General features: G+C 46.2%; 1 protein-coding gene across 5 annotated transcripts in view; it reads right to left on the minus strand.

The window, feature by feature from the left end:
• The window catches only part of FLI1 (Fli-1 proto-oncogene, ETS transcription factor), a 97,181-nt gene that overhangs the window by 37,715 nt on the left and 45,902 nt on the right, over nt 1-13,564 (minus strand). For 4 of the 5 annotated variants that reach the window (XM_077305291.1, XM_077305293.1, XM_077305294.1 and 1 more), the window contains one exon: nt 4,979-5,190. The exons of the other annotated variant lie outside the window; for it this stretch is intronic. In XM_077305291.1, coding sequence (XP_077161406.1) covers nt 4,979-5,190 — 212 coding nt within the window. The remainder of the gene's footprint in view (nt 1-4,978; nt 5,191-13,564) is intronic. 5 annotated transcript variants of the gene reach the window in all.

Here is a 13,564-nt window from a genome sequence, read left to right on the forward strand (position 1 = left end):
TTGACTACCCCTGCTTCAGAGGACCTGGTTGGCCACTTTGGGAGACAAGTTGTTAGATGTCAGAGAAGTGACCATGGAAGTAAGATGTGGGAACCAGCCAATCAATCATCTCCCATATTTTCCATTGTGGAGAAAGAGACCAGGCCTGTAGCTCAACAGGGAAATGGGCTGAAACCACTCAGACAGTGGCAGGTTCTCCAGGCAGCTAATGGGCACACAAAACAGGTGAAAGAAGACAAGTAAGAGGGGTGAGCATGAACCCCAAAAAGGCTCAAGCCTCTGTGTTATTTGCAGGAAGACACAAAGCTGAGCATCTCCGTTAATTTGCTGGCTAAAAGGTGACCGTCTCTTGAGACTACTTAATTTTCATTTCCGACTCTTCCCTGTGGTAGCGAAACATGGAACGTTTAAACTAATCTATGTGGCTTTTCTCTCTGCACCGAGAGGGGGACAATTTGCCCGGGTTTTTAAGGAGTCTCTATTTCCAGGAGACGAGAGGTTGGAAAATAATAGCCAGGGAAACAAAGAGTTCACCACAGCCCCTAATAAGTTAATGAGGGTCTCTCCTAGGATTGCTTTGGCATTGTGAATGAATTCAGCAAGGGGATGGGGTGGAGACCCGTAAGCATTAGGGAAGGGAAGGGTGTCAGAGAGAAATGGAGTAGAAGAAAACCAGCCAAGAGGAAAATTAAAAATGCAGCACAATCTCAGTTGGTCAGGAAGGCTTGCTGATGAGGCTACCGGAGCCTTGGGATTTGTATATTTGGGAGGATTTCCCTTAAAATAATCTAAATGCATTGGGAACCCCAACCTGTGCAAGTGTTTCTTCTTGTGTTTGAAAGATATACCCCCTCCTCCTCTATAGTGCCACAGTCCAAATATGAACTGTAACACGAAAAAACAAGCGGTTCTGAATAAATATCCTAACAGGCAAAAAAAGAGAACCTGTCCCAAGCTATCAAAATCACTTAGCAATACCTTTTATACAATCTCTATTTTAATGGAAAATGAAAACAACCAGAACGGACTCTAGATTTTGTTCCGTTTTCAAAGTAGACCTTTCATCGGTGGTTGTTTCCTCCTATACTTTTCAAACTTATCCAAAAGGTTTTCAATATTTCAACCAACTCCAAAATTTTAATAAAAATTCTCTGCATATAATGTCGGCCTTCAGCTCGCAGGTATGGGAGAGCTTTGTCCAGTGGAGTGGTATCTGGACAAATATGAACTGTGACATTTTGACACTGCTTTTAGTCTTTTAAACTCATGGAAGGATAGTATAGAAATCAAATGAATGAATGAACCAGGGGTAGTCAAACTGCGGCCCTCCAGATGTCCATGGACTACAATTCCCAGGAGCCCCTGCCAGCATTCACTGGCTGGGGCTCCTGGGAATTGTAGTCCATGAACATCTGGAGGGCCGCAGTTTGACTACCCCTGGAATGAACGAACAAACGAACAAATTAAAAAACAGATGGACGGACAACTGACTCAATGAATGAATGGATGGATGGATGGATGGATGGATGGATGGATGGATGAATGAATGAATGAATGAATGAATGAATGAATGAATGAATGAATGAATGAATGAATGATCATGGGTCTCTCAGGTCACAGCTAGTTTGGTCCTAATCCAGAACACCTTGGTACCATTGACCTGACCTTCTTCTGACCTTTTCTGCCAAAACTCATACTTCCTGCCCACGAATGGTCCCTTCCTTTCTGGCCCATGGCACATTAGTACCTCCTTTCCCATTTCAGTGTTTTTGAGCACCCGCCAAAAGAAACATGCTTCACAGAAACACACACACACAAAGTAGCATCAGCATCCAAATTTGATCCCAGGAAACGTTTTGGACTACTGAATGGCCAGGGATCTGCCCTCCCCAGAATGAGACTACTGGCCTACCATGAGAAAAAAAAAGATTTTCTAGTCTGTTCATATATTTTCATAATAGGAAATAATGAAGGTTGGATGGGGGCACCGTCTTTGGACTCTAATATTTTTGTAACTTGGGGGTCCTTTTGAGGAGTGGCTGCAGCACTCATGCTGCTAGTTTGGTGGCTCTACCTCAATGCCCCCCCCCAACCCAGAAAAGATGGAAAGTGGAACTTTTTTCCTTTTCTGTTTCACTTTAAAGTTGAAATGGCTACTTGTCCGAATGGATGAACTGCGCCAAAACGCAATTCAGCAATTCAAACAAGCTTGATTCGGCTATTTAAACCAGGGGTAGTCAAACTGCGGCCCTCCAGATGTCCATGGACTACAATTCGCTGGCAGGGGCTCATGGGAATTGTAGTCCATGGACATCTGGAGGGCCGCAGTTTGACTACCTCTGATTTAAACTTATTGGAGAATGGCAATTTGGAACAGATTTGGCCAATTCATATACTTTTCAGCTGATCTGAATCAAATGGCACATCTCTACTTCTGCATATAAAGCAGAAGGTCCAGCACCCAGGGTCAAACCACATACAACATTTTACATGAGCTGCCAGTGGGGACTGTTAGCCTACACACAACTGAGACAGTGGCAAGGCGGGAATGGGGGCTCCTGACTCCCCCTCGTGCTGTTTTCTGGAGCTAAAACAGGAGGGGTGGGGGGGGGGAGGTGTTCTTTGCCCATTGGACAGCTGTATATACAAACAGTCAGTATACCCATAGCCACTCAGTGGTCCAAATTCCCCTTTTTCCAATCCATTTTTATTCTGGAAAACGGTTCAGAGGAAAAGGCAAGGAGGGCCACTTCTTTCGCAAGATTTGTAAAAGGGACAAGGATGGATATGAAAATGAGATTAAATTGGTTCAATAGCAGCTCTGGGGACAGGACTGGCTTAAATTTAGATACTTGGGCACAAGTCAACCAATGTTTTATTTATCCTCCCACAATCATAGTTTGCATTGTAATCTATCAGATACCAGGCCTGAAATAGCCATCTTTACCATCTCACACCCACAGACCAGCCTTAAAAGGGAAGTCTGACATTCTTTCTACGAAACTATGCTCTTTGAGGACATATTTCTGAAACAATAACAGTCACTAATCCAGTACAGACACAAGCACTCAAAAATATTTATCTGGTTCCTTGCTAGAAGGACAATTTTTAAATGGCTTGGCTTGTAGAACCTTACATATTGTCCCCATTTCTTTTGAAAGACAAGATTCCTTCTTTTATCTGCCTCTGGGCTCTGCTTCTGAATTTACACACATCAAGCAAAACAGATGGCGCTCCATCCAAAGCAGGAAAATTAATTGACCAGGATGAAAAAGATTCAAGTGCATAGCTGTGTTGGTCTGAAGCAGCAGAACAAATGTAGAGTCCGGTGGCACCTTTAAGACCAACAAGGTTTTATTCAAGGTATGAGCTTTCATGTGCACATGCGCTTCCTCAGATATGAGGTCATGGAATCCCATCACATTGTATCTGAGGAAGCGTGCATGCACATGAAAGATCATTCCTTGAATAAAACCTTATTGATCTTAAAGGTGCCACCGAACTCTAAATGTATGCAGAATGAAAAAGGTCATAAGTGCCAAAAAAATGAATTGATGATGACACTATACACTTTTGGAAATTACTCCGATGAAAACATAATATTGCCAACTGAGCACTAGCTCTATTCCTTCCTCTGATTCCTTTGTCTACCCCCCACTCCTTGCTTTTGTGTAAAACTGGGGTTGCCAAGTTTGCAGCAAAAATGCATGCGGATCTGTTGCGATTATTTTAATGCAATGGCGGTTAATTCTTAAAGACATAACAGAGCTGCTGGATCGGACCAACAGCTCTGAGTATTAATGCCAACTAGCAACTGGTTTGAGCGTTTTAACCATTTTTAATTCCTATGTTTAGAAGAGAGCTGTTGTCTCATTTTGTATTGTTTTTAGGAATTATTGTGTGGTTTCATTGGAAACTGCCCCAACTATGCCAAGAGGAATGGTCAAGAAATCCCAAAATAAATAAATAGTCCAGCATTCTGCCTCACACAATGGCCAGTCAGTTCCTCTGGAGGGTGAACAACAGGGCATGAAGGCCAAGGCCTTCCTAAGAGCATAAGAATAGCCCTACTGGATCAGACCAATAATCCCCCTAGTCCAGCATCCTGTCTCACACAATCATAGAATCATAGAATTGGAAGGGACCTCCAGGGTCATCTAGTCCAACCCCCTACACAAGGCAGGAAGTTACAACTACCTGCCCATCCACTCACAATCTGCTTAAGTTCATAAAAATCAGCATTTCTGTCAGATGACTATCTAGCTTCCCCGCAATGGTCCTGCTATGTCCCTATTCTTTTTCTTACTTTGAATATAAAGAACCCCTTTTTGTTGTTTTTAGCGTTTCTTGCTAGCCTAAGCTCATATTGAGCTTTAGCTTTTCTAACACTCAACCTAAAATTATATACACAGTGGTCAACCAATCCCAGGGCATAGAGGCTGTAGCCTTCCCTGATGTTGTCTCCTGGCACTGCGATCCAGAGGTTACCTGCCTCTGAATGTAAATGTTCCCTTTACTGACAGATTTCTCCTCCATGATTCTACCTAATCCCCTTTTAAAACTGTCTATCCCTGTGGCCATCACAATGTCCTCTGATAGGAAATGCCTCATTTTAATGACTCGCTGTGTGAAAAAAATATTTCCATTTGTCTGTCCTGAATTTATTACCCATCAACTTTGATGAATGCCTGTACAGCAGGGGGAAGTCAAACTGCGGCCCGTCCAGATGTCCATGGACTACAATTCCCATGAGCCCCTGCCAGCCTGGCAGGGGCTCATGAGAACTGTAGTCCATGAACATCTGGAGGGCTGCAGTTTGACTACCCCTGCTGCACACCTTCCAGGGGGCTCACTTTTGGATGGAAAATCCGTATATAAATATTTTACTTGCAATCAATAAATCAAAATAAAACCTGCTCAAAGGGAAACGGCCACCTTTCTCTAACATTCGCCTTCAGCGCACCGGGTCTGTTCTCACCTGGATCCGTTAATGTGATCATATTCCCTCTTCACGTTCACCCGGACCGGCTGATTGATCCACTCCTGCTGGGGAGGTAATGGGTTGATTTTGTGGGGCTGGCCATAATCTGGGTTCCCTGAGGCCGTCATGTCTGTTTTGGGGAGGTGAGCGGCAGCTCCGTAGGTGGAATCAAAAAGGGACTGATCTTCACTCACCACCGAGAGAGCCTCCTAGATGTCAAAGAGAAGGGGGGAGGGGAGAATTAATTTCCTTGTCATAATAAGACAGCACTCCGTTTATGTTTGCCTTTGTGTCGGCAAACAGATGTCCAGCCAGGCTGTCCCTGAAAACCGGCATTTGCCACAGGGGCTTGCAAACTGAATCTTCCAGCTACACTTTCTGCCACTAGGCAACAATTCCTGGGTTTGGGGAACAAAATTTGCTGAAATCAGGAACACAAGATTTATAGAGCAGGAAGACACGACGGCCTTACCCATTTTGGCAGGTTGCTAAATTCAGAACAGCTAAAGGTATGCTTCATGGAAACCATTAAAAAGCTGCACCAATCCAAAGATAAAAGTTAAGAGGGCAGGGGTAGTCAACCTGTGGTCCTCCAGATGTCCATGGACTACAATTCCCATGAGCCCCTGCCAGTGTTTGCTGGCAGGAGCTCATGGGAATTGTAATCCATGGACATCTGGAGGACCACAGGTTGACTACCCCTGTCTTAGGGTACCAAAGTTCATACAGCTTTTAACAGGTGCTATTTTTTGACTTTACGTAAGTTTTCTGTCTTTCTCAATTTTTTGACCATTCAGGATTACTCTGGCAGAGGCAGATGAGCAGCCAGCACAGCATCATGATTTAAAGCAGGGGTTGTCAAACTGCGGCCCTCCAGAGGTCAATGGACTACAATTCCCATGAGTCCCTGCCAGCATTCGCTGGCAGGGGCTCATGGTAATTGTAGCCCATAGGCTTCTGGACGGCCGTAGTTTGACTACCCCTGATTTAAAGCATCAGAACAGGGCAGATGAACTTAAAAAAAAAAACTATTTGGTTTTAATTATTGTAAGTCACTTTAGATACTAAATAGTGAAAATGCAGGATAGACAGTATAGCTGCTACTGAATTTCACCATTCCAACCTTTCGGCTCAGAAACTTAATCAGGTTTCTTCTGCAAACCAAATCTACAAACCTTTCTTTGCTACGGATGTTCTCTTTCATCACACCAACCTCCCCATTCAATCTGCATGATTTTCAGGATTATTTTTACATCAACTTCACATATGTGTATACATATATGGCACTTGACATATGAACAGTGCAAAACTGGTATGATAATCACAAGGAGATGCCCTCCTGACTGGTCCACAGATCAAAGATACTGTTTTGGTGGGCACGAGAGGAAGGGGCATTTTGATGGCAGCCCTACAATTTTGGAGGTGTGTTTGCCCTCCCTTAATTTTCAGGATGCAGCGGGTGACAGTTTAGGATTGCATCTGAGTGATTTCACTTTCATTATCCACTGTCCTCACTGGAGCTTTTAAATCAGGGGTAGTCAAACTGCGGCCCTCCAGATGTCCATGGACCACAATTCCCAGAAGCCCCTGCCAGCGAATGCTGGCAGGGGCTTCTGGGAATTGTAGTCCATGGACATCTGGAGGGCTGCAGTTTGACTACCCCTGTTTTAAATTGTGACTTTTCAATGGGGGTTACAATTGTTGTTGTTTTTTCCATACGGTTTTGTTCCTGCAAGGTAAGCCTTGCATTCTGCAAGGGAGAAAGGGGGCTAATGAATTGTTTGAGTCAATAAAAATGAGAACATCTGCAGTGACAACGGGGCAGACAAAGGTTCATCATAACAACACAGGAACACACACACATAAAAAGAAACTTTAAAAGGGTATATTCATTCATTCCAAGTTGAAAATCTTCCAGGCAGTCTGGGATTGTTGGCTCGTCACACGTAAATGGGGACATTCATTAAATGCTGAACTTGCACTTTGCCTATACATATATGAATATATTCCTTCACACACACACACACAGGTAAATCCTGGCACTCAGAAAGCAACGTCCAGGTATCCCCCAGCACTGTCGCTTTTGAAATGGGCTTCCTCAGCAGTCCACGGTTATACATAAAACTCTTAAGAGAGTCCTTCAGAGTGATAAAGTCCCCACTGCCACCACCTTGGAGTTCTTTCCACTCCACGCAATTGCTAGCCTGCCCTGATCTTTGTCAAAGCCGGCCAGACTGAGTCTGAGACAGAAGCCTTGTGTTTATATCTCGCACGGTATGGTCTTTGGGAAGGGGCCAGCTCCAGCTTTCCCCAATTTTAAGCCACATTCCGGGCATATTGCTGTGGGCTCCGTCTGTGGCAGAGCTGAGCCCAGACCTGCGACTATCGACAGAAAACAGCCGCTGCCTTCTTGAGCCAGATGTGCACCCGAATGCTGCAGAAGGCTGGCTTTGATGGCTGCCGCGGCCAGAATGATTGCAGGGCACAGCTAGGAAAAACACCTGGAGAACTAGGAGAGACCTATTAGAAAGGACAAGTTCTGTTCCTGAGGTGAGAAACCAGAACATGCTTCTAAAGTGGAACAGCAAGGGAACAGGATGTTGGTTTTGGGACTCAAAGCCCCAAAACCTCTTCCAAAGCATGTTCCTGGTTTTGCACATTATGCTAGCTTTCCGCCTTCTCCAAGCCCAGCGTTCTACGAAGTATTTCTAGGTGAGAAAATCTACAGGAAAGCCGGTGAAGCCTCCTTGCTGTGTCCACCTCAATAATTATCCAGGACTGGCCTGGCAACCAGTAGGAGGGGGACATGAGGGTGGCCACTGGTTTTACCAGTTTCAGGAGATTCATAATGAGGCATGATGTCACTTCCAGGTCATCCCGGAAGTGACATCACACCACAGGACCATTTTTTAAAATAATTTCTCCAGTCACCAATAAAACTCCCAGGCTCCACCCCCAAATCTCCAGGAATTTCCCAACCCTGAGTTGGCATCCCTATGTACAGTTTGCAAGTCTGAACCTGTGAGCCAGGGCCCTGGACTTCCACCCCGGAAATCCTGCTCTCATAATATCACCACTTTGTAAAATGTTCCAATGAAGTAATCCAATTACATACTGAGGGTAGTCCAGTAGGTACTAATCAGGGGCTTTTAATTCACAACGCTGCCATCTTTGGCTAAGCAATCGTGTGAACAAAGTTATTATCTGTCATGCACAGAGACGGGTGAAGAGTTCCCTGGAGAAAGACAAGGGTCCTATGAACCAGGCACCATAGTCAAGGGAAGGGTGTGGCGGGTCTGTGTGGTGCAGGCAATCAGGGATTGTTGATTCAAGATAACAGCTGGGTGTTAATAATTTCTGGATCCCTGATAGGGCAGAACGAGTCCTCTGTCGGCAAAGCTACCAAGCCCTTTTGAACTGTTGTTGAACCGCTACTTCAATCAGTGTTCTCCAGATTGCAAATTCACTTTCCAGAGCCTAGCCTGTGATGTACACCCATCCAAAGAGACTTGATGGAATGATTCCCATGACTGCAATGCAGTAGTGCAGGGGTAGTCAACCTGTGGTCCCTCCAGATGTTCATGGACCACAATTCCCATGAGAATTGTAGTCTACAGGTTGACTACCCCTGCAGTAGTGGATGGATACGAATAGTTCAAAAAACCAGAAAAGGCCGAAGAGGAGGCAAAGTGGCTCCATATGTGAGGAGTTGCCTTTGACTTGCCTGTCAAAAAAGGACTGTAGAAGGAGAGTGACACTCCAGTGGGAAGTATCTGGATGAAGATAAGGGAGGCAAACACAAAGAGTACAGTGGTTGGTGTCTGCTACAGACTGCCTGACCAGGTGGAGGACGTGGTTGCGGTCCTCCTTGAGCAGTCTGATAGAATATCTGGAAAACAGGGTCTTGTAATTATGGGAAACACACTCTGCTAAACATCCAGAATCATTTAAGATTCTTACCTGCCTGGCTGACAATTTCATTTATCGAATGGTGGAAGAACCCACAAGAAGAAGAAGAAGAAGAAGAGTTGGTTCTTATATGCCGCTTTTCCCTACCCGAAGGAGGCTCAAAGCGGCTTACAGTCGCCTTCACATTCCTCTCCCCACAACAGACACCCTGTGGGGTGGGTGAGGCTGAGAGAGCCCTGATATCACTGCTCGGTCAGAACAATTTTATCAGTGCCGTGGCGAGCCCAAGGTCACCCAGCTGGATGCATGTGGGGGAGCGCAGAATCGAACCCGGCTCGCCAGATTAGAAGTCCGCACTCCTAACCACTACACCAAACTGGCTCTCAAGAGGCTCAGAGAGCAAGCAAGAGCTGGTGGACGATGTGAAGGAGATGAGGTACTGGGGGGAAGTGACCACGTCTTCCTAGAATTCCTTTTGAGATGGGGGGGTAAGGAAGTTCATAGTCAGATGTGTATGTTACGTCATATAGCCCCAAGCTACCTGCTACGTTTTTTTTTAAGTAAGCTAAAGTACAAGGAGCCATCAGATTTTACTCCTGTTTTCCCTCCTGCCCCCCCCCCGTTTCCTCTCCTGTCTCTCAGCATGCACACATACACAGTAGTCTGTTCCCAGGCAGCAGAAAATGTCCACAGTCAGCTGCCTAAGGGGGTAGTGAGCTCCCCCTCATTGATGGCCTTTAAGCAGTGGGCTGGACAGCTCCTTATCACGGAAGCTTTAGGCCAGGGGTAGTCAAACTGCGGCCCTCCAGATGTCCATGGACTACAATTCCCATGAGCCCCTGCCAGCATTTGCTGGCATGGGCTCATGGGAATTGTAGTCCATGGACATCTGGAGGGCCGCAATTTGACTACCCCTGCTTTAGGCTGATCCTGCACTGAGCAGGGGGCTGGACTAGATGGCCTGTACAGTTCCTTCCAAGCCTGTGATTCAAAGCAGAGCATGAACTGGGCAAGCTGATAACATGGCAAGCTGATAAAACTCCAACCTGTAAAGATAGCTAATCCACCCTGATATTTGCAGTAAATTAAGGTCAACAACTGCATACAGTAAAATGCAATAAAGGCAGTGTGACTAAGCCTTCGTAAATTGCCAAACGAAACAGCCAGAAACAGAGTAAAAAGAAAAGTCAGTCATTCTAAAAAGAATCATTCAAAAGCAATGACGACTAACTAATTATGAATTATGAAACTGGAATTATGAAAGTAGAAGACAGGATGGTCTTATGGCCAAATGACACAGGGCCTGTTCTGTGATTCAGGTCTCTAATATATAAATCTGTTGCAAAAAGTACCCACAAAGTTCACCTTCCCCTCCCCTTCCTCAGCGATGGGATCCTGATCCATATCATCCTCCCCTGAAGTTGCTTATTACAGATCGATTACGGATCAAAGAATCTGATCACTGATACTCTGCATGTCGTTTTGTCTTTTAACACAGTCTTCTCCCAGCCTGGCAGAAAGCAGTTCCAATGGACCATTTCAACCTGGGTATTTGCACTGGTATCAATAAAATGGTTTCACCATAAAGAAGAAACTGGACAGAAACAGGTCGGTATCCTGACCTCATTCTCTGGAAACTGGGAAACAAGTCAGAAAAATGAATTAAGATCCTGCATTGAGCATTTTTGCATTTGAAATGATTGTCTCCTGTATTTGGTTGGTCTTTATACATTCATCATCCCTGTTCAGGTTGCCCTACTCTTCTCTGTTCTGGGGTGGGACGAGGGTGGGTGGGGAGGAAGGTGTTTCATCCTCCCTCTTCTTTGGCTTGTTTGCAAAATCCAGCTGAGTCAGACATAGCAATAATCGCTCAATGTGCATTTCATGTGCCTACAATGAAAGGATTTTCCTTCGCTACCTTCCAGCTCTTACTGTGGCTGAGTTGAGCATTGTGCCGAATTCCTCGTTCCGAACCACAGTAAATTTTCCAGTGCTGGCCTCGTTTACAAGGAACCCTGCTAAAAGATCAAAGCCCCATCGTCTTCCTACGAAGGCTGACTAAATATATTCCCCCCCCCCCAAAAAAAGGGGGGAGGGAGTGCTTTGTTGATTATATACAGCAGGGGTAGTCAACCTGTGGTCCTCCAGATGTCCATGGACTACAATTCCCATGAGCCCCTGCCAGCAGTTGCTGGCAGGGGCTCATGGGAATTGTAGTCCATTAACGTCTGGAGGACCACAGGTTGACTCCCCCTGATATACAGTGTAACAAAACAGTATCATTTTTTTTCTGAAGAAGTCCTGCTTTTTGACTAGCAAATGAACCACCACAAGTGTCTTCGTTCATTACTATCTCGAGTAAAGCCAATTTGTTTGTTTTCAGAAAGTTGAAGTCATGAGTGGGGGGGGGGAGACAATTGTTGCTGCCCTCATTAAATACTCTGGTACTTTCAACTCAGGACGAATAGGCCTATTTCACCAGGTAAATGTGTAGATGTATGCCTCCATCTAGCCTTGCCAGCCCCCAAGTGGGGCCTGGAGATCTCCAAGACTTCCTACTGCTCCTCAGACCACAGTTTCCCTTGGAGGAAACGGCAGCTTCAGAGGGTCAATTCTATGCCATCCCATCCTTGCTGAGCTCCCTTCCCTCCCTAAAGCCATTTCTGTGGTCTCTGCTGCCAACAGGAACCACTCCCTGCCCTCCTCCAAGTGACAGCCTTTCAAACACATAAAGAGAGCAATCAGGTCCTCTCTCAACTTCTTCTTCTCCAGGCTGAACATGCCTAAGTCCCTCAGCCTTTCCTTGGTCCCCGGGCCCCAGATCATCCTTGCCACTCTCCTCTGCACCCTCTTAATTTTGGCCACATCCTTTTGGAGAGCAGCAGAGTTGGTTTCTATGCCCTACTTTTCCCTGCCTGAAGGAGTCTCAAAGCGGCATACAATCACCTTCCCTTCCTCTCTCTGCAAAAGACACTCTGTGAGGTGGGTGAGGCTGAGAGAGCTTAGACAGGACTGCTAGGACAGAACAGCACTATCAGGGCTGTGACTAGTCCAAGGTCACCCAGCTGGCAGCTTGTGGAGGAAGAGTGGGGTACCCAACCTGGCTCACCAGATTACAAGTCATCCCTACACCATGCTGTGTCCACATACACATTTCCCTCCCCCCTCCCCAACTACTTCATATAATCTCTTTTTGTCTGGAGAAAAATAGGGTTTGTTTTTTGGGGAATTGAAGGGGGAAGCCCTGGGACTGCTACGCATCATGTTTGCCATGAGCTTGCTGCCATGTGGATATTCCTCCTTAATGCCAGGGTTTCCTGATGTATTTGCCTGGCCCTGATCCTGCACAGGTCTGAGCAACCGGACAACTAGGTGCGAAGCTCTGCCTGCCATTGTGTCTCCATCTCATAAAGGTCCACCTGTTAAAACCTTGTGCATCAGGTTGGTGCTAAAAGCACTGGAAGAGAGCCTGGTATGTAAAAAAAAAAAAACACAAACCCAAAACAAACCGCTAGGAAGTCTGCTTCTTTTTGTACACAATCTGGTTTTCGTTTGCATCTTGGTGCATCCAAATGAGGCCCGTAGAAGTCATAATCCACCGAGCAAGGGTAGTCAATCAACCCACACGCAGGCAATAACAAGACAAATGCATAAAGTAGTTTCCCACGGAGTCGGAACACATTCGGCCACCTAGCTCAGCAGCCTCAACTCTGATTGACAGACACTCTTGGCCATCTCGAGCTGAAAGAAGTGCTCCTTGCCCAACAACTGGAGTCTGCACCTTCATAACTGGAGTCACCATGGATTGGGCAGGGACCCCTCTGCAAATTCATCCCACATTCTCCCTGGGAGCCAACCCTTCTTGCTTTGCAAAACCGCAGAGCTGTCAGGCATCTGACGATCTAGCACACCCACGGTGAGCTGAATTCAGTATGGAAGGCCTGATCCAGAAGCATACCAAGCTTGCTGCAATGGCAACCATCTTCAACACTTGTTCTCTCTTTTCGCCTCCCCAAGCTTTCAGGCCATGACTTGGGTAGCCTGAGCTCATCGTATCTCAGAAGACAATCAGAGGCAGCCCTGGCTCGTATCTGGACAGAAACCCAGGGTTGCTATGGAGAGGCATAGCACCTCTGAATGATCCTTGCTTGCAGAACCTGATGGGGTCATCATACGGCAGCTGTGACTTAAGGCAGGTGGGAGCTTTCAGAACCCCTCCCTGTAGGTCAGTCCTCTTCCAGGTGCATCGTGCATCACAATGGGGAAAGGAGGAAGGGGTTCAAACAGCGTGTTTCAAACGATATCGACAGGCTACCTGGGCTTCTGAGTTCTGTCCGTGGTTAGGAATGGAGCCACGCCAGCCGGCAAAGCTGCAGCTGATTTGGCAGCCCGGCTGAACTTGTCATGCTAATCCCAACAAGAACCATCTGCGGCTTGATCCAGGCTGGCAAATCAGTTCAAGATTCGAGTCTTGCCTTCTCCACCGAAGACAACCCGGGTTCCCCTGAATGCTTGCTTACATCTGGCATGTACGTAATGATTTTCAGCACTGCCCATTTGCCCACAGACCCTGCCTGGGGAAACATGTTCTCTCTGGAAGCGCATATGCACCAATTTGATCCCTTCCCCTCCTGGCTCTCCCCCAGCTGTTTCCTTCATTTTCTTGGGAAATAA

This window comes from Paroedura picta, chromosome 12, assembly GCF_049243985.1.
Source record: "Paroedura picta isolate Pp20150507F chromosome 12, Ppicta_v3.0, whole genome shotgun sequence".
Taxonomy (NCBI): Eukaryota; Metazoa; Chordata; class Lepidosauria; order Squamata; family Gekkonidae; genus Paroedura; species Paroedura picta.